Source organism: Lepeophtheirus salmonis, chromosome 14 (assembly GCF_016086655.4).
Source record: "Lepeophtheirus salmonis chromosome 14, UVic_Lsal_1.4, whole genome shotgun sequence".
NCBI classification, from domain to species: Eukaryota; Metazoa; Arthropoda; class Copepoda; order Siphonostomatoida; family Caligidae; genus Lepeophtheirus; species Lepeophtheirus salmonis.
The window spans coordinates 2,214,925-2,237,386 of NC_052144.2; the positions used below are offsets into that span (position 1 = coordinate 2,214,925).

Here is a 22,462-nt window from a genome sequence, read left to right on the forward strand (position 1 = left end):
TTATTATCTTGAACTCAATGTGCTGGGTTCGATGCTAGATAGTTCATAGAAAATAAAATATACATATTATATGTATATTGACTTCAATTTCCAAAGTTAAATGAATTGGTTTTTGTATTTAAATGTGTATTTATACTTTAATCGGTGCAACTCCATCTGACCAGAAGGGAAAAATAAAAATTAAGATACATTTTAAAAATTCCATAAGAAAAAGTAATTTAAAACAAAAAAATGGAGTGTATTTTACTTTTTTGAAATGTTTCTTTGATTGGTTAGAGGGAGTTACTGTGATCATAAGTAAACAATGACTCATCTGACCCAGGAATTGTTTTTGAAGTCCATATACGTTATGTATATGTTATTATATATATGCTTTTTCAGGAGCGACTGTGAACCTACGCTCATTCAATTCAAGAGAATCCCGAGCTCCACTGCTCTATGTGAAATGGTTTTTCTTTAAAAAAGGTTTTTTTCTCGAATAATATGTCATATTAAACGCAAGATGTTCATATATGTAAGGCTACGAAAATAAAAAAAATAATTGACATTTTTTGAAGTAGTAATTTTTGTTAGAATAAAATAAATATTGATTTTAAATTTATTTCAAAAGATCAATTAATTCATATTTTGATAAATTAAAATTAGTTGCCTAAAAAAACAAACGGGGACTCTCTAGCTTACACAAAAGTAGAGAAAATGACATTTGAACGTGATCAACAAATTTCCATTTTTGCAGTCGAAGCAGTTGGGTGTCTCCATGACTACTCTCAACGTCCTCAGGAAGTCTGAAACATGTGAGAGGAAGAAGGGCTATGTCAAAAAGGCCAAACTGGATCCAGAGGATTGAAAAAAACCAAAAAAAAAACAGTGAAGGCCAATCTCCCATGTCCATGAGGGCCCATACAAGATATCTCGAGTTTTCATACCAGACTGCCTAGATAACTTTCAAAAAAGGTGGTACAAAGAGCCTTGTGTGGGCAAAGAGGCCACTTATGACACTAGCAATGAAATAAATACATATTTACAAGACTCTTTTGAATGAGTATTTTGAGTTCTTTTGAACTAGTTTTTGATACTATTGTCTCCTCTATAGCCCTCATGCCAACAACCTCGATGGAAGGCCTGTAGTATCTGTCATCCAAAGAAAAATGCCCTCAAACCCACTGTCAGCCAGGAATGGGACGCCATGACAGAGGACTACATCTACGATGGGTGTTAGGCCTTCGCCTTGAAGCTATCATTGCCGCTAAAGGCGGCTACATTAATGCTTAAGAGAGCTCAGACACATATCTATTTATAGTATTAATTACTTAATATACTTAACAAATTACATCATCTTGAAGTAAAAATTCAAGGTGTTCAGAATTGAATGTACTACTCGGTATATATTTTCTAGGAATAGATTTTTGTCAATCTGTCATGTAGGGACGCTAAAATTTAGTCATTCCCTCTCCCTTGGGATAGTCATGCCACTTCCTACTGCATCCAATGCTTATATATAAAATGACTTAGTAAAGTATTAATTAAGAATAGGGGAAACTGTTATTATTCATTAAATATACATATAAGTTTTTACTGAATGAATGTAGTAATTGGTAAATTAACGTACCGGGTGTTGCTTAGAAATAAGGACACTTTTCAATACCAGATAATTTTTATAAAAATGGTAGAGTCACAGTGTTTCCCTTATGAATAGGAGTGCTATCCTGCTGGAGGAAGACAACTGAACGGTGGTGGAAGGTATTTTCGACACCTTGAGTGGGTCAGAAATCTTTTTAAGGCTTATTACTGTCGTAAAAAGAGCTGAGATCTTGAACCAAATATCTCTTTCCGAGGTCATCTTTACAGGGAGAGGGACGCACGATAAAGAAGAACAAACATCAATTTCAGCAGTTTCTTGCACAATTTTAACCTTTGAAATTGGGTTTTAAGAACTTCAAGTTATAACAGTTAATAGGAGTGTTCTAATTTTCATGCAATATCTGATAGGTTAGTACTTTAATTAAATTTTTGTCATAATGATGCCATTTAGAGAGTGTTATAAAATATGAGACCTTTTCCATGGGACAAATACAACCATGGATTGAAAAAAATAATGATGCACTGTTATAGCAACCCCATTTTGCTAATTATATCTAAAAATGAACTCCTCATTTAATGACAAATATTCAAAGTAACAAGATCTTGTTACCAACTAAAAAACCAACAATCCCATTACATATTTACTCAAATTCTAAAAATATATTTGTTAAATTGTTTTTTTAATTAACGTAATGGCAACTACCTAAATAAATATGTATGTTTCGTAATATAATTAGGTTGGGTAGGAAAATCCTAGACCGGTCTGATATCATTATGATTTCTAATGGATCGAACTAATTCGATACTTTAAAGGAGCTCGTTGTTAAATAATAAACATAGACTCATTTAAAATTTGCTCTATGCCAGGGGTGTGAAACATACTTGTCCACCTGGGGGTTTGGTACGGTCTGAGAGATAAGTATGTGTTATTAAAATAAATTAATGAATTCACCGTAATATTTTTTTAAGAATCTGTGATACCTATATTATCCGCGAGGGAGGCAGTGTTCTAGTACTCATAGACAACATGAACGGAACACTGTGGCGGAAGTAATACTTGTAGGTGGTAGGATTTGAGCCTGTTTAGTATCTCTTGGCGGCAATTGCATTATTAATTTTAAATTAGCCTCGCACCTTCATCTGCAAAATGTCTTTCACACAAAGGAGACAAGTGGACACAGAAAAGTGGATTTTTCAACTAAATTGTATATTTCCTTATAATTTTACAGAGGTGAATGAAAAATCTGTGTTCTAGATATACCCGTAGCAAGTTTGGGTTTAATAAAAAATACAATATTAAATCCATTATGAAACTCAGCATAGTAAAAAATATAACAGCTTGCAGGAAGAACTGAGAAAACAAATGGTTTACAAAAAGATAATGCATCTAAGAAAACAGTAACCTGTTTTCATCTAGAGTTCAGAAGCCTCTGATACTGCAGTGAAAGCCGGTTACCTAATTGTGAGCTAAATAGCTTTAGTATCAAAGTCTAATAGTGATTGGGAATTCGTCAAAAACTGTATGTTAACGGCTGCTGAAATTGTGTATTCTGATAAACAACATGCTTTTGCAAGATTAAATTTACCGGAAACAGCGTGGCAGACAGGATTTTCGAACTATCGACAGATTTGGATCATCAAGTAAAACTGGGGAGTGAAGTCATTTTCTGTTGCGATGGAGTAAAAGTTTGGTTAATTGTTTTTGAGCTATCATGTTGTTCCTCATGTATTCAATTAAAAATATTTTTATCAATGATTTATTCTGTTTTGCAATAGTTTTTGTATAAGTGAAAAATACAAGGTGATTGTATGTCTTATGTAATTTTAAGTCCTGGCCTCATTGATACAAGAAAATTCCGTGCATTCCGTTCTCAATTTGAAAGCGATTAAATTTCAGGCTACGGTCTCAGATCACGGTCTGGATCCAAATATTAGTCCTGATCGATACATAAATAAATCATTTAAGAGTTTGAAATAAACATTCGGTATTGGGACGAGTCTTATCAATAATGTTCACCCATATATCGATAAAATATAACTTTATTAGAATGTTATTCTTTTATCGTCTTTCAACATCTTTAAAAATTGTAGGGACTTCTTTTTATTTAATATGTATAAGTGTATGTGTATACAAATTAAAATTAATTAAATCCTCTTTTTTTCAATTAATATATTATTTAAAAAATATTTTTTATCTCTTTAATATTGTAATATTGTTTTTATGTATTCTTTAATTGAACTCTGTCATTCCATTTTAAAATACACATACATCCAAATATAGGAACATACATTTTTGATATTGAAAAGTAAATACACAGTCTTTAAATTAATTATCCTGCACTTTAACACAAACATCAATTATGTGTAATATATCAATTATTGTTAAATAATAGTATGATCAAATTTATCACTAGTGAGCAGAAGACTGGCGAATTAAATATGACGCTTGGAGTTTGTTATTATTATCTCACTCAAATGATACCCTTCTATTTGTATGACTGTCGTAGTATGAATCACGAAACCTTCATTTTCCTATATGTTAATAGTACGAGGTTGAGTGACCAAAAAAGAATGAGCACAACACAAACATCAAACTCCTCTCATAATTTATAAGGGGCCTACAAATTTCAAATGATCATAAAAACTGATGCTTTCAATCAATCTTTTTATTTTTTTCACTAATGAACAGAAAAATGTTCAAGTTTTTTTACAACGATAAAAAAAAATTCTTTATTAATTAGAATTGTCATTTTTGCTCCAAAAAGTCGGAGCCAATTTAAAGATAAAGAACTAGTCCAATTATTTATTAGCGATAGCAAAATTCTTAATCTCATAAAAATGAATTCCGTCCATCATTTTTTATACTTTTTCACTAATGAATAGATAAAACTTTGTTAGTGTTTTTAAAATTTTTCATTGTGAACTAGATTGGATGATTTTTTGCCCCAAACAGCCACACAAATATGCAATTCATTACATCCTCTATTCATTTGTGACTACAAACTATTTCAGCTCATAAAAACTGATGGTTTCTATCAATTTATATATATTTTTTACTAAAATATAGAAAATGGCTCAATCTTCCGTACGTTTAAAAAAAAAAGTTATCTGTTAATTAGAAGGGTCATTATTGGTCCAAAAACATCGAAGCCAATTTGGAGGTCATTTTAAATTATTAAATGAAGCTGAATATTGCTACTTTTTCTTAAATTTTTGCAATACCAATATAGTTCGTTTAGAACATTATTAGAGGTAAATTTTTTGTAATATCTTTATGAAAGAGTCATCAAATGTATGATTTAAAAGATGTACATATTTATGGTATTTTATGCGTCACGTAACTTTGTATCGATCAGCTGTTAGAGCATCTTAACAAGGTGGGGGGAAAAAAAGATTAGAACACTCTCTTTTTTATAACATACCTAACTATAATCAAACGAGACCAATAAATAATAATCTAGTCCTACGACTTCCATATTTTTATTTTTATTATTCCCCCCCCCTCTCAAAGAGGATTAAGAACAAGTAAATCTCCCATTAAAAATTCTCAGAGATAAAGTAGCACGTCAATATTAATAAACAATGCTCCTTGATTGGAGTTTATTTGTCATTAAAAAATATTATGTGACTAGTGTTGTGCCTCCACTCGTGTAAGGAGTCCATGGTAATAATCATGGTGTGTACGCAGCTTTGAATTCCAACTTGAATAATTCCGATTGTATGCTTGCCACGATGAACACCTCTTGAGACTTGGCTAATCCAGCTGGGTGAGTCTCACTCCAAAGTGACGCCATACTATATCCTCCACCACTCTCAACATGGGTACAATGATATCTCCATTTCGTTCATACAGAATAAACACTTTCTATCCTCCGGTCTCGCTCTCGATTTATCGGTAAAAAGTAAGGATGTGGCCAGTCTTTATCTAAGCCACTTCTGGTGAGAATGGATGAAATTTTTTTTTTCAAATGACTAATGGGTCTACTTTTTTCATATTCTATTTTTAGGTCAAGTCTCTTCATTCTTCTCAGAACTTGAGTTGTAGGGTGTTTCACAACATGGCCGTTGGAAAAGTATTCTCTTATCATTTTACAAGATACAGTTTTAGTGCAATATATGCCGGAGTTAGGGGCCCTGAACGCTTGTTATCCTTTCTTTGAATCTGGAACAGTATTTTGGGCCTGAGAAAAAGTATGAAATTGCTCAAACGATGCCATTTGAGTGGAACGGACCGACAAAATTATCCCTAACAGTAAGCTGTATGCTAAAAAAAATAAACCGAAAATCAACATGACAATTTGAAGAATGTTTTGTAGAATAGTAGCTTAGCTCTTATGACATTTCATAAAGTTAGCTCCGAGCAGCTATGACAGTAAGGAAAAAACACAAATCCCACTCCAAATGAAAAAAGGACACATTCAGCTAGGAATTATTCCGATTCGGCTCTAAGTCCAGCAACGACTTACACTTATAACTCCTTTAAAAGTCCTTAGGCAAACTCCCTTTTTCTTACAAGTGATTACTTTATATTTCGATATTTTGTCTTCAAGAATAAAATAATAATGGTAACATCTTTGAAAAAAAAAAAAAAAACATTGTTCAGCTTGAAACTACAAAAAACTTGGGCTCACATTAGGTCAAATTTTATACAACTTTGACTATGTATAACTATAGATATATATTAAATCCCAAAATACTCCACATATTTATACCTTTTTATAATATAAGAAAATTGCAACAAATATATTTTTGACAAAATAAGCGTTTCATTTTATCCGTTTCTTTTGTTTAATATTTGTCCAATATATTAAACATGATATTGTTGTGTAGCTGTGATTGTTTGAAGTGGCCAAAAATCCTTAGACTGTTGACATTAATTCTTATACTCAATTCCCACGACATAAAAAATGTTTGTATTAATAAACTCGGAATATTTTTGTTTTGTTTTTTATATATTTATTTAATTTTCCAAATGATTTCTATTTTAGAGCTTGCGTTCACTGACCTCATTTATCATCAAAACTCATTCAAAGATTATTTTATATGTATATATATATATTTGGCGTCATCATCAACGTATTATTATATTTGTTAGACATCCACGTGATAATGCACATCCATTAAAAACAACAAAAATAACGGAGGAATGATTATTTATAATATCTGTATGATTTTGCTATAGCCAATGTCATAGGAATTTTATTGCTCCCCCTATGAGAAAGCAAGTTTTGAGTGTTCCACTTCACCATTTCTCTCTTTTAAAAGAGAAAAAATAATCTTTCCATTAGTTGACCTTATTTTTTGACAATTGGAACCCCCCTCCCATTTTGGCTGGCTCAAATTCTGCTTTAAAAATATTACTAATGCGTTTATTAGTTTAAAACCCTTATTTTATTTAAAAGAATGTCTGTATAATTTCAAAATAAATCTGTCAACTTCTCGTTCTTCTATTGTGGCGAACAATTTTGGCCACTTTAACTGTTATTGCCAGACCTTCCAAAGAGTTAAAATGAATAATTTGTTTAAAGAAATTGATGATAATTCGTCACATAATATAATTTTAATAAAAAAACATTCTTCCTTGATTTTCTGTTGACGGTCCAAAAATGTTTGTTAACTTAAAATATGATAAAACTTGTTTCATATTATACTATATGTATATTCTTCAATTAATATAACTTTTTTAATACTTGACGAGAAAAATGTGTAAATATAACGACATAAACTTAAACTTTTTTTGTTGTTGTGAGTTTAGAGTATTTTATGTTTTCAGTGATAAATAAATGTTTTTTTAATCAATTATTTAATGGTAGATATTTTTCATTTCATTTGGTGATGTATAATATTATTTTAAAGATAATTTTTACAATTATAAAAGTCAAATATGAGTGAGAAGAACGTCGAGTGTCAACTGATTTGACAATGGTTAGCAATGTATTTATCCAATTATTTTATTTTTATGCTTATTACTAGTGATTCAAAACGAGTGGTTTTTTCCAGTAGGGATTTTTTGACAGGCGCGTCCGAGTTCTGTCAAATTCATACGTCATTTTTACTCAGCATTGTTTTACAATTCATCATGGAAAGATATACACCACAACAACATGTACAAATTGTTTTATTGTACTATGAAAATCAGTGTTTTTGAAAGAAGTTTTTCGCAAATTATGCCCAACTTATGGTCCACATGATTGACCTTCAGAATCCACAATTCGTGGAATAATCGAAAATTTGAAGGGGCAGCAACTTGTTGGGATGTCCTGTTGCCTGGTAGGCCACGTACAGCTCGCAGCGTAGAAAATATTGCGGCCGTAGCCGAGAGTGTAGCCAAAGATCGTGAAGAATCGATTTGCCGTCAACGGCGAACGTTATGGCGCCATGGTAACATACTTTTTGGTACCTCAAATTGAAGTACATGGTCTCCACGATATTTGGTTCCAACAAGACGGTGCCACTTGCCCCACAGCGCGTGTAACAATGGACTTATCGGGACATCATATTGGTGAGCAATTAATTTCACGTTTTGGCCCGGTGAATTGGCCACCAAAATCGAGTGATACCACACTTTTGGACTTTTTTCTTTGGGGTTACGTAAAAGAAAAGTCTATGTGGATAAACCAGGGATGATTGAAGTATTGGAAGCAAATATTGAGCAAGTTATTCGTAAGATTCCGGTCACAATGCTCGAATGCGTCTTCGAAAATTGGTGCGAAAGAATGTACCATTAAAAGGCTAGTTGCGGCCAACAGACGAAGGGGGATTATTTTCTAGAAATAATTGTAAAGGATTGTTTTTTCGGTTCATAATATAGTTTTGACCATAATATAATATTTTATGTGTCTTATTTCTACAATCTAAAAACCGCTCGTTTTGAATCACCCGGTATAATGTTAAACCAAATTCCAAAACGGTTTTTTTGGTTCCACCGTAAGTGGTTTATAGTGGTACCATTAGTTCGGTTGAGACTACTGTCTCGTTATAAAAAAGTGAAATTAAATTTTGTCGTTTTTAAATAGTAAACTGATTTTTTCGGTCTCTATCTATTGAATATTTTTCACTCTTTTCCAGTTATACGTGTTGTAAATATTTAATATTACATACGACGTCATCGTATTGTTGTTTATCATTTATAAATTAACAGATATCTTATATAACTATACAAAATAAAATTGGTCTAGACCAAATTTTAAGTAGAAATAATTGTTACAATTTTTTTGTGAGATCGATTCTTCCAGAAATTTTTTGAAGGTATGAAATATAAAGGTTTTAAATCATTATAACGATCTTAGACCTTCTAGTCTTTCAAAAAAACAAAAGACTAATATTTGCCAAGTACATAAGATTAACATCCTTGTTGAGCAATCTTCAACTGATCTTCGACACAATCATAATTACTTTGCCTATCTTTATCCTCTATTTCAGTAAAAAGAAAAAAAAAAATCTTTTGCCTTGCATCAATTTATATCTAAAATGTACAAGAGCAAAATAATTTTTTAATTATTCACACAAGTGTTTGGCTATTTCATAAATTTTTCCTGGGGTTGAAAGTTTGAAATTCATTTGTATAAGTCTAAGATACATAAGGCAGAACCTTATAATTTAGGACGGCGGTTGAACACGTACATTTGATTTTTTCAGAAAATTTAATTGGTTTGATCCAGTTCAAACAAACATGTAAAGGTTTGAACATCTAACTTTGCTGTGTGATGTGTGTGAGATGACTAAGATAGCTTTTGATTTCACCCCCCTCACAAAAAACCAGTTTCTGAAATCCCCAAAATGTTTATCATATATACATAACCCAACTATTGTTCACCTTTTCAAAATATAATTTTGAATTAGAAAATTTAAAGAATTTTTGCTTTACTAAAATGCTCAAACCTAATTCTAATTGCCGTAGCTCATGGACTACGCGCTTGGCAGAAGTTATTCTCTTGAACTTAATGTGTGTACGTTCGCGTCCAAGTGATTCATATAGAAAGAAATATAGTTTATATATTTGGATTTCAGTAAAAAAATTCTTAGGTTAGTTAGATTAAATGTAATCTTATAATATTTATTAATCCTTAATCAGTGCAACTCCATCGGACCAATTAAAAGAACATTAAAAAAAACTAATTTATTATACATTAAAAAAAATAATAAATATAATTAGTTTTATACTTATATAGACACAAATATAAATTTTATAAGTTAAAAATCACTGATTGGTTCAGGTGCCTTCCTGCATTTATGTAATTTGTATTTAGAACTGCATGGAAATAAAAATATTAATGCTACATAAAAAATTTAAATACTTAATTGTAGCTAAATAACTATTATTTTACCAAGGATTAAACTTTTGAGGTCTGGTTCAAAAATAAACAATTATAATATAAAGATTGTTCATTTATTCAATGTATCTCCTTCACATAACATGTTAAATGGGAATAATTAAAATGTATTAGAGCGGCAACTTATATGATTTATCAACAATATACTACCAAAATATGTGGTCACTAGAAAAGCTTTGTTAAAATAGCATTTTGTGGAAATTTTTGTAACTCAAATATTTACTTGACAGAATTAAGCTTGAATACTTAACCCTTTCACTATTAATAGTGGTGTTTTCCAAAAGAAGAAAAAAAAAATCAGTTAAATTTATCTCAGAAGTTCATTCCAACCGTCTAACTTTCTCAGTTTTTAAATATGAGTATTAAATATTAGACTTCTAGGATGACATACATGCAATAATACTAATATTTGTGTTACAACAATTTGGCACTCAGACTTCGATTTGTTCATTTTCATAAATCCCCTCTTACTTGCCCTCACTTCCGACATCCCAAGTTAGTGGAATTTATTAACTTTAACGACATTTTTACATCTTTCAACCAAGTTGAAGTTGAACGGAGGTTAAGTTTCTGCCTCTGTTTGCTTGTTAGTCAGAAGGATTATGGAAAAATAAATACGGATCGATTTTGATTAAACTTGGTACAAAGAGTATATATGTTGAGTGTAAGACGCAATTAAATTTTGAGAGGGGTAAAGTAACACAAAAGGGAAAATATTCATAATCTACCATAACTCGAAAACTAATCCGGATATAAAAAGTTAATTTGATTTTAGGCGCAGGTTTTGCAGTCTACCAAGTCTCCATTCTAGTTAATACATATTTTTTTTCGGAAAAGTATCGTAAAAGAACCGAAATCCTGATACCCATATGTGTACGGGTACAAAAATATTTTTATCGTAACAAAACTAATTCAAAGTCAAATTCTTTAATTTTATGAAGCAAATAACAACTTACCTTTTCTACAAATATAGTCTCCTGGTGAGAAAAGCACAGGTCGAAGTCTCAAAACCAATTCACAGAGGAAACCAGCCTCAGTATTTTGGAAAATTTCCACACGCTTTAGAGTGTCGAGATGAACATGAATTGCGATTTCTCCTTTTAATTTATCTGTAAATATAAATAAATATATTGATGTATGTTGAAGAAAGCCGAAAGGAAAGATTTGGTGTAAGAAATAACAGGACCTTATCTTCTACATATCATGTGCAATGCTGTACAGAGTTTTCATTTTTTTATTATTATACAATTGTTTTTGTAAAGGAATTTAATCAATCAAGTGTAAGGATATAAAGCAAAAAAAAAAAAAAAAAAAGGATTGTATAATTAAATTTCAAAGAATAGAAAGTTTAAGGACCTATATAACCTACATATGTTGTACATAAAATAGAAATTGCAATCATCTTGATAAAAAATAATGAGAGATAATAAAAAGTTAATTTGAATGATGATGATGACGTCATGGTTGACCCACTTTCTATATACGAAATACTATTGATTTGATCATTTTGATTAATTGACTATTGAACTCAAATTTCCTTCTTGTATGTAGACCCTTTCCAATACATACAATTTTCCCAAAGTCGTATAAGGACACAATTTTCAGGTTCATTATATCTCAGCACTAACTTGTATTTTCTCAGAGCCATATGCAAAGTTATTTATATTTTATTTATTTGTAGAAAAAACCTAATCAGACATGTATTTGCACAATAAAAATGCCTTACATTTTAGCTGCCATTTAGTCATTTAATATGTGGAAATGCTTGTCTTTTTTTATTCTTATAAAAATAAAAGTTCTTTTTCCGAAAAGGTCAACATTTGCATGTCAATAATTAATTGTTCTAAATTTTCATTGTTTAATTTATTTGAACATATTTTTCTATTGTGGAATTATTTTGAATCCACTCTACTAATAAATAAAAGTAGTTTGTGTGTCAGGGTCAACCCAAGCCGTACTGTATGGACTATCCAGTCACGAAACTATATTTGAAGCTTTGTCACGTATGCGTTAGTCACAGTCAAATCCGAGCAATAGAGGAGAAGCAAAGGTAGGCACAGGGCCCTAAATTTTTATTACAAGAAATCATAAACTATAACAACACAATTTTATATTTTATAGTAGTTAATTTGATTTTGAAACATGGGTGTTGAAAAAAAAAAGTATTCATTAAATTCTCAATTTAGGCTGCCTTCTTGACATTATGTATTTATTTACTTATTTTTATGTATGTACATTCGGGTGTTTTTTATTTTTCATTTTGTTGAAATATCCGAGTCACCGGGTAAAAATCCTTTCCTATTGATAAAAAAATACAATGGGTAAAGTTTCCTTTAAATTGAGATATATTTTGAGGTAGCTCAAAGTTTTGAAAATTACCAATTTAAAAAAAAAAAAATGACTTCCTCCTCGATTATCGCAAAAACAGTTCATAATACAGCTTTTACTTTTTTGAATTTCTTAAAGATGGTGTAATTTACTCTAAAATATATTTTTGCTATTCAGGAAAAAAATTATCCATACAAAATTACAATGCAAAATAGTTGAAGAGATAACTTATATACATTGTTTTGTGCAATGTTTTGACATTTTTAATAGTTTCTTTCTGCAAAACATGATTATTTGTTTCAATTATATTGGTCCTTAATTTGGGATGTTAAATTTGTACCATTTATTGGTCCTGAAAAGGTGTCCAAAATATCAGAGTGCCCTCTATGAAGCATAATTTCTGATATATGTACACATCTGGAGTACCTTTCTTTACAATTTAAATCCATTTGGCATGTATTGCCTACTACTATTATATTAATATAACAAAATTATTCAGAAGGAAGAAAATCTTTAATTACTCCAGAAATTGCATCAGCTCTTGTTCGCACAAAAGTGTCTATTCGATAAGCTATTGTTATATATCAGAATCAGTCAAGAGTATGGGCGAAGATATTAATGAGTTTGCTCTAAACAAAGTACTATTTATAGTAAGAGAATTGAATATAAATATACTTTGTGTTTCCATGCTTCCATTTAGTACAGGTTAATTGCAAGCTACTGCAATTTTTGAAGCCGTTCAAGATTGGGAAGTAGCAGACAATATTAAAGTTATGACTTTTGTTACAACAGCTCAAACACATGTAGAAAAGCTGTAACTTGGATTTTATTAGAGAAAATGCTTGATAAAAAGTTATGAGCCCTTGTATGTAGACATAACATTATATAATTACTAATTAGCTTAGTTTTTTTACTGCATGCATGTGAGATACCACTTCTACCACGGTTATATTCTTCAAAAGATTCCAAAAATATGGCAAATGTTATACAAAACTAACTATGAGCCTGGGAATGTAAATGGTGAAATAACATGTCACACTGAAGATATACGAGAAGAGATTATCAATTTTGCCAACAATCATCTTCAACGGAGTCTTCCAAGAGATGATTATAAATAATTTTTGGAACTTTCAATAATATTTCTTGGGTGTGGTCCATACAAAAAAAAGATATATATATATATGTCTCCAGGCCCAATACACAAAACTCGTTGGTTGTTTAAAGTATTGTATTGTTTAAAAATTTCGTAGTTTAAGTCATAATTTAAAATAACTTCTAAAGAAGAACAAGAATTGCGTGATATTCGTATCTTTATTGTACAAATATATTTGAAAGCATGGATCTTTACTCCTAGAGCCTCAGATACTCCATTTAATGATTCGAATTTGATGATATGACTAAATAATGATTCCGGAATCAATATTCTAATTTCAAAAAAATTAATACCGTTTGTGGTATTTATCTGAAGAGCTTGTTGGTTTGGCTCTATTTGATCCTCGAGTGAGTTTGGCTACGAAAAAGAAATATATTTGGAATGAAAAATACGAAAAAACAAGACCAAAATTCAACAAAAAAATATTCATAAAAATTTAAAAGACTTTGTAACGAAAAAGAAAAAAAAATCATTGAGATGCTGAAACTCCAAGAAGTATTTTTAAAAGTTGATCCAAAATTGTGGCTAAGTAACGATGATTATAAGATATCTCTTGAAATATTTGATGCTCTTCGAGTTGTCAATGACCCAGCAGAACGAGGAGTGGCATTATTAAAGAATACAGTGGCTCGTTAACAACTTACGAATTGCAGCTTCAATTCTTATTACAAGTAGTTGAAGAGCACCGAAAGATGTATCTGGTCACGAAAAAAAAAGTATCTAGGGTACCTTAGTATATTAGACATATTATTCAGAAAAAAGGATAACCATTTATTAATATGCAAATTGTATAATAATGCTTGATAGAGTAGAAACTATTATTTTTATGGTATAAATTATTTTATGTTAATAAAGTTATAAACTAATAAAATATACATTACTCAAAGCAAAATAAATAATTATTAAGGATAATGAGTATAATTTTTTTTATATTAATTATTAATATAAAAAAACATCTCTAAACCAACACTTTACAAATAGTATTCTTTTAAATAAAAAAAACTAATTGGTATTCTAAGTTTCAAACTATTTTACCATATGAAAATATGTAATAAAATTTGGATGTTTTGTAGGAAAAACAAGACAAAAATATAAAAAATGGCACGCAATATGTTCTATATGTATTATTTTTCTCTTCAACTATTTTTCATTATAACTCATATCAAAAATATTTTTACCCATATAAAACATTAACATATCTTATATTAAATTTAGTGATCTTTAAAAAATTATTAAGAAGTCACTTTTTTCTAAAAAAAAATATTAATTTCACAACTTTGAAGCCGTTGAGCTACCTCATAATATTTTTCAATTGTGCTAAAACTTTGCCAATTGTATTTTTTAATCAATAGGAACGAATTTTGAGCCAGCGACTCGGACATTTCAACAAAATAAAAAATAAGAAACACTTTAATGTATATATATTACGAGTTGCACTGATGTGTACAATAAAAACGTTGATTTTGGGTTTAGATTGAGGGGATGTTGGGAATATCTGTCTTTGGGGGAACACTAAATAAAATAAGTCATGAATGACATAATTGTCCCAATCGCTATTGTTTTGTTATACTAGTATACTCCACCAGTTTGGAGTATGCGACTACTAATATGTTTTGCTATTAGTAAATACTGTTTTACCAACCCTGTTCTGTCCGCGGTCGGGTTCTTTAAAAATTAAAATTGCAATGTTTATAAATATCCAAACCTTCAGGTTATTAAACAATATTTTCTGGTACTGGTGCCTCGGGTCCAATTACAACATTTAAATGGGCTTGATTTGTTCTACAATAGTGTCCCTTTTTATGATATTCTTTTAACATTATTTTTTGGCTAGAAGAGATAAAAAACTGATGTTTGATAAGTTATTATTTATACTTAAAATTTACAAAAATGGGCATATTAATTGGCCATTTTCTGACGTCTTGTTCCATTCCAAATTTAAAGCTGTTAGTCAAATATTTAAATGATATTGTTACTCATTAAAAAAATCCACTATTATTCATCTTGTCTTAAAAAGTTTATAGTATTTATTACCGGGTAAAGATAAATAGTTTATTTAAAGTAAAACAATTTATATTTGATGAAAAAATAAAAAAAACAAAAATACTTTCCGGCATTAGAAGTCGGGATTTTTGGTAAATTTTTAATGATTTTAGTTTAATAACTATGAGGTAACGTAATGTTTCTATTTAAAAAAATCAACAAAAGTTTAATGAATTAAAATTTATAGGTCACACCAGATTGCATAAAATATACCTACTTTTACATTAAATAATGTTAAACATCTTTTTTCCCAATTAAAGCTTTGATTAAACCATTCAAAGCAAATTCAGTTTTTGTTAAGTTCATACTTTATAATTTTTTGATTTTTACTAGAAAATTTTTACAAAAATCCACAGTTATTCACAAAAATTTTTAAAAATTAAATTTTCCGAATTTTTTTTTCAAAAATCCACTGCTGTGTACAAAAAAAAATCATCAATGAAAAACTAAATTTCAAAAATTTGTAGCAATTTTTTACAGAAAATTAAATTGTTGAAACAAATTTAAAAAAAAAATCAATTTCAAATATAATTTTTTTTTTTTAAATAATTAAAATATTAAATTTTTTTAGAAAACAGCAAAAGTTTCTTAATTTGGATATATATATACATTATTGAATACATATGAAAAACTTGAGTTGGTTGAAGCAGGTCATATTTACTGAATATCAAAAAACACAGAATTTAATTACATTTTATTTCTTTTAAAAGGTCTGTAGTATAATAGTATAGTGCCCCAAAGGATATGACTTGGGGATTATATAAAAAAGTTTACTGTAGATTTGAGATCCTTGATAGTATCAATCCAAAGAATGGCTAATTAGTTCGATAAAAAAGTTGTACATAACTAGCAAATTATGAATATAATTTCATCCCATATCTCCATTCTATTTCATTGTCAACATATTTCCTCTTACAACTACCAATATTTATTGATTAGTCATGGTCTCAAAAAATCTTCAACACTAAATTTTTGATATCAAAACTAAGATTTGAAATTATTTTAATATTCCCACTCTTTAATGATGTGATATATATTCAACATTTCATTGCTTTAAAACCATTCATTTTGATTTAAAAAAAAGAAAAGAAAGAATACTAAATGATGATATGAAAAAATGTACTTACCAGGTAAACAGCTGATGGCTCTTTCTTCATCGGAAGACTTTTGTGTTAACCATAGATAATCAAACCATTTAATAACTTTATTCTGAATATTCTTGGGTACTCGACGAAGTCTCATATATGTTTTGACACCGTCCAATTTGGCTGGAAATAAAAGTAAAAAAAAAACAAAAAACTTCTGGTTATAATTTGTTTCTTAACAGTTGAATAATAAGTGTTTATACATTTGGTGTATATCTATAAATAGATTCTCCAATACTTAAAAATAAGGGTGAATAATATAAATGTCTTTAAATATACACTCATCTTTTTGGATACTGGAAACGTCTAAGAGATATCACGTACATACGGTAAAAATGTTATATACGGTCACAATAAGAGGCCATTAACTATTTAGAGGTCAAGGTAGCACAAAAAGTTAGAAATACATAATCGACTATAACTTAAGGTCCTTATGTAGGTTGAATAAAAATGAAAATATACTTAAAAAATTTCCATTTAGAGATACTTACCATAGGCATAGGTTTGTCCTCTACAGAGTACTATTCTAGTTTTTATCAGAAATTCAAATAATTGCATATTCTGGTACAAATAAAACAAATGTACTTTTAATTTCATTTTAAAATAATTTTTTGATACATGAATTCGGAAAAAAGTTATTTTAAATATTTAGATGCAGGAGGAAAGACATACTATTTTATCACGTCAAAATAGAAAATACAGTTTTTAAAGTTGCTCAAAAGATTTTTTTAATAATAAAAAAATGTAAAAATAAAAGGTTTTAGGTAATATTTCACAAATTAGCTAGAAACAATATACAAATTTTTAAAACTAAAGTTTCTAATTTCGTACCCTATAAAAAATCTAATATAGTCAGTGTGACTAAGTTTCAGAAAGACCATTAATTTTTTTTTTTTTTTTTTTTGGGGGGGGGATAGGCCAGATAAAACCTATGTGATTTAAGGAATAATGCATCACTTTTAAGAGTTATAATTTTTTGAAAATTTATAATCATTTATTGTCAATATTACCATAAAATTATATGTGTTACCAGTACCACAAATCTGTAAAAACTTGACAGATGATCTACTTTGCTACAATGAGGAGGAAAATTATACAATTCCAAAAAAAACTTTAGGCTTTTGTATGATTAAATCTCCGTTACTTATCTACCCCAGAAACCGAAACATCCTTGTAACATCTTGTGCGTATCATATTTCTATTCCAGTTTAATGTAAATTCTTAGTATTTTCGAACGATACTTGATTGGTTTCGGAGTAATTTATTACCAAAGTTTATTGCCTCCCAAGATGGATTTTTAGAAAGGGAGATGAAAGGAAACTAGGTTAAGTATATAGAACATGTTTTGTTTGATAATTATTCACAGTCCACAAATTTAATACAATTTTCTCCTACTAATATTCTTAGATTATTGATTTATAGTTATTAAATATAATAGTAAAAAAGTATCATATGTAATAGAATAGCTACTGTAGGTATATAAAGCGTTTAATATAATATATGTATAGATAAAATAAGGGATGAGTTAAACAATATAGTTTTATTTTTGGAGAAAGTAAATTCAAAAAGTGTGGTAGTTTATCCATAACTACTTTAGCTCTTTAAATAAAAATTTACTCTCCCTTCTTAAATTTTTCTGTAAATAAGTACATCAAATTTAAAATAATGTGAAGAATAAAAATGGTTCCACAACCTAAGTTAGTAGTATTTGATGCTACAGTCATGATTAATGATGAAGTTAATTATTTGTTTCCAATAATAGTTTTTGTTTGAACAATGGGCTAATATTCGTTTAATAAATTCAGTATATTAAGTAAAAACACTTTATTTCTTACGGACAATGTATATTAGAGTGTTTGTTATTTGCTAAAATTAATCATATCCAAAATTATTCTAAATTACTAATATATCTTAAAATGTATTTTTTTAATGCCATCAAAACAGTTACCAAAAAAGGTCAAATTGAGTGGAGAATAATCTATTAGATAAACAACTTATTATATTCTAAGCTTTTTTGGATAATTGTAAAAATCTGGAGTTTATTTAGTCGTTGGTTTTGTATATGTTGTAAATATTTAATTTAATATGTATATAATATTTGATAAAAAACTTATTGAAAAGTATAACCATGCACTCTTTCTACAATCGATGATTTTGGGATAGAACGAAATAGTTAATTCCTAAATTACAAAGAACAATTTTGTTTACAACTTTGGAAAAATTATGCATTAATAAAGTACTACTACTGATAGTAAAGAATGTATTAATTTGTTGAGTATGAACGCAAAATTAAACATCTAAAAGTAAATGTCTGCAAAAATACAAAGAAAAAGTTACAATATGGGTTTGGTAAGCCGTTTGAGTTACAATCACCAATATCTTTTTCAATGAACTAGGTACAAAGATATAAGAATTATGACACAAGGAATAATAAAATTGTCAGTGACTACTTTGATAATTTATCTGAGCTTTTTGATTGATGTATGCAAATTGTAATTATAGATAAATTTATATTTTATCTTGATAAATTCCTTGCATGTAATTGATAAATAAAAAAGTAATTTTATCATGCAATAATTTATATATTTTTTTAAATTATTCCCTTTTTCATGTTTTTTTAAAAAAAAATTCTCTAACAAATCCAAAATGATTAATAATAATTCATCAAGTTTTTATAATACATTAAATTACCTGCATGTATACCCACTATTTAAAAAATTAACAATTTGGTAATTTTTGACAAATATTTGAGTAAAATTTGGAATTATCTATTTTTATCAAGTCATTTTTTTATGATATTCTTTAGTAAAATACATATCTGTTAAGCATATTTTATTTGATAAAAGCATACTTTATGGATGACCTTTTTATATATGTACACTCAATTTATCTACTCAAGCTTCTGTGTATCACAGAGTGATAACCACTGCATTAATATATTTTAGTCAAAAAATTATTAAAACATCTAATAGTGATACAACTAGAAAAGTAAATTTACATACAATTTTAATCATTTACATATGGAGCTTTAAAAAGAAGCTTAATATTTATTACTTCCTCATAAATTATAAACTATAAGACTGAATGAGAATTGCATTAAAATTCTTCGTACAAAAATAGGAGAAAAAATTACAAAATTTACAAAAATAATTTATTTTTGCAAACAAAGGTAATTTATTCTGAATAATTTTCTTGAAGCAAGCATTATATAATTACGAATAACTATATCCTTCGCTTAATTGTTCCTATTCAATAATATCTAAGCAGAAGATCATAAGAAGGGACATGAAACCTCCTACACTCATACGACTTCATGGGATCAAGAAAGAAAAAATAAAATGGTTTAGCACTTTTTTCTGAAAACATTTCGTTTAATAAACTTAAGTCAGAAAAGTCAATAGTAATATTCCAAATTAATGACTTCTTAGACAATAAAGATTTTTTGGATGGATATTTTTCGTGGTATAGCCTAATATCGGAGTCCTCTCATAGTTCTATTGAATTCATATCTATTTATGACATTGGGATATCCATGATGTTCAGGGATCTCATCTCTTTAGAAAAAGGTTCTTACGCCTTACTCGGTGGATGTCGTCCCATTTAATGGAAGCATAATTCATTGTACAAATGTCCTTTAACATCAAAATGGGTTACTTCATCACCCATTGGTTCAAAAACACATCATTGATTCAAGATGTTGCATGGAATCACTTTTGTTTTTGATCAAAACTCATGTATGATTCTGTTACATATCTAAATTTATATTTTTGAGTTTGAAAATAATAGTTTATTGACATATCAAATTTTATTTCAATCATAAAACAAAACAAAAAGTGTAACTTTTTCATTTATCAAAGTTAACATAATGAAACTGATTTCACAAATTGATATTAAAGATTACGAGAATAATACCTTTTTCTTCCGAAGCTTTGCATTTTTTCGTTTTTTGCCCTCATTTATCGTGAATCTACTTTCAACTCAGCTACGTTTTGATTTTAAACATCTCATTTATTATCAAATCGATTAACTTCATTTAACTCCCAAAGTATTTTTTTATAATTGTTTAAAAAATACAAAGGGATTCACAATTGAACCTAATTTTTGAGGTTCAGAAGAAAATGGATATTAGATATTGTAAATTCAGAAAATGAGTCACAACTATGAATTGGATATAGCCACTGCCCTCAATGATAAAAATAATAGGTGATTATTCGAGATAAGTGCTGCAGCTACAACTCATAGAAACTTTCGTGAATTTGAAGATTCTATGAGTAGAGCTCCAGGAATTTCGTGAAATAACACCCCTATTTAGTGTTGGATCGATCTAAAAAAATAAATAACTGTAGTCCTTTCAATGAAGTCCTAATAAAATGTGTCAGAACGGTCCGGATCTGTCTTTTATCGTAAGTATATCGGATGGAATGACGTAGCTGCTAACAATGTTATTATACCTTCTAGTTATAATTAGTGATTTTCTTCGTTTTTACAATATTCTATCATAGTTAGGTGTGAAGAAAAGCGATAAAAATTACTAGGACCGGAGGACCAATGTATTGGTCCTTAGGAACCGTTCAATGGTAAGAAAGATAGAACCCCTTCAGACATGACTGAAGGGGTGAAAGCGGGGTGGGGGAGCTGATTAAGCAATCAGTCCTAGAACCGATCCAATACTACACTTATTTTAATTGGCAAATAATTAACTATAAAGATAAAAAGAGCACAGGCCTTACTATTCATGTCAAAAGTTCTATAAGTTGAGCTCCACCACTTTTAGTAAATTAAATATATTTGGAAAATAATTAACAAAAAAGAAAAAATAACACATGCTATACTCCCTCCGTCAAAAATTATGTTGCATCCGACAAAGAGTGTGTACGCCTGTCTAGAATATGATTCTCTTCCTAAAATGGCCACATATGCCCCATGTATTTTGCATTATTTAAACAAAATATAATCTTTAAAAGCCCTTTCTCAACGAGAAGGGAGGTGAAAGCTTTGTACGACAGAAAAATTGTCTACACCCCTTCCATGTAAAGATAATTTCTTCAGAAATGAGAAACCTCAGCTCATCACGTACGCCACGTATATAGTTGTATTTATCAAACCAAATGTTTAGTGGAGATTACAATTAATTCTTTTAAATTTGATTTTTCCTACGAGATTTGAATTTATTTACAACACTTGTTTCTTGGTAAAATGTTCTTATTATTTTTTCTGAGCAAATAACAATTCTTATAAATCAAAGTTATATTTTTTGCACACACAAATATGAAAAAAAGAGGTACATGGAACATTAAGATATTTGTCGTATATTCAACAAATAAATATTTAAGTTGTTAGAGTAGAACTATGAGAAAAATAAACCATTTAAATATATGCAAGCAAATCACCAATATATGTTCCTATGTTTGTATAATTCTTTAAAACCTTGCCAAAAATCCTACAGGGAAATAATTGAATAGTTAGATATATAAAACCAAAATATAACGAAAGATTGATTATTTGATGTCATAAACTCAGTCACAAAATATTACTAAAGCGTTCTCACAGACGTCATAAATTTCATCAGAATGGAAGGATATGACATTTTTGGGGTCAAAGCTGATATTTGTACTACATAAAATGAATAAATTTCCAATAAATCTTAATAAATTCATCAAATGGCTTAAAGAATATAAAAAAAACCTTTTAATTTGCATTTAATTAAACCTTGATGTCAATAATAAACAGTGATAATTGAATTCAATCAAAAATCCATATATAATGGAAAGATTCTGGTAGTTTTATCTTTTATCAAATAAATAATTCATGTCAAAAGGATGAATTTAAGTTAATGGATAGAGGCCATGTGACTCAGCTGAGTTAAAATGGAAAACAAA

At 28.9% G+C, this 22,462-nt stretch overlaps 1 protein-coding gene and 1 long non-coding RNA gene across 3 annotated transcripts in view; one reads left to right on the forward strand and one right to left on the reverse strand.

Annotated features, from left to right (window-relative positions):
* The window catches only part of LOC139907255 (uncharacterized), a 177,257-nt gene that overhangs the window by 118,202 nt on the left and 36,593 nt on the right, over positions 1-22,462 (forward strand). The window lies entirely within an intron of this gene.
* The window catches only part of LOC121129157 (uncharacterized), a 259,086-nt gene that overhangs the window by 99,537 nt on the left and 137,087 nt on the right, over positions 1-22,462 (reverse strand). For both annotated transcript variants that reach the window (XM_071893539.1, XM_040724837.2), the window contains exons 6-7: positions 16,566-16,706; positions 10,871-11,023 (exon numbers count right to left, since the gene is read on the reverse strand). In XM_071893539.1, the coding sequence (XP_071749640.1) occupies positions 10,871-11,023; positions 16,566-16,706 (294 nt within the window). The remainder of the gene's footprint in view (positions 1-10,870; positions 11,024-16,565; positions 16,707-22,462) is intronic.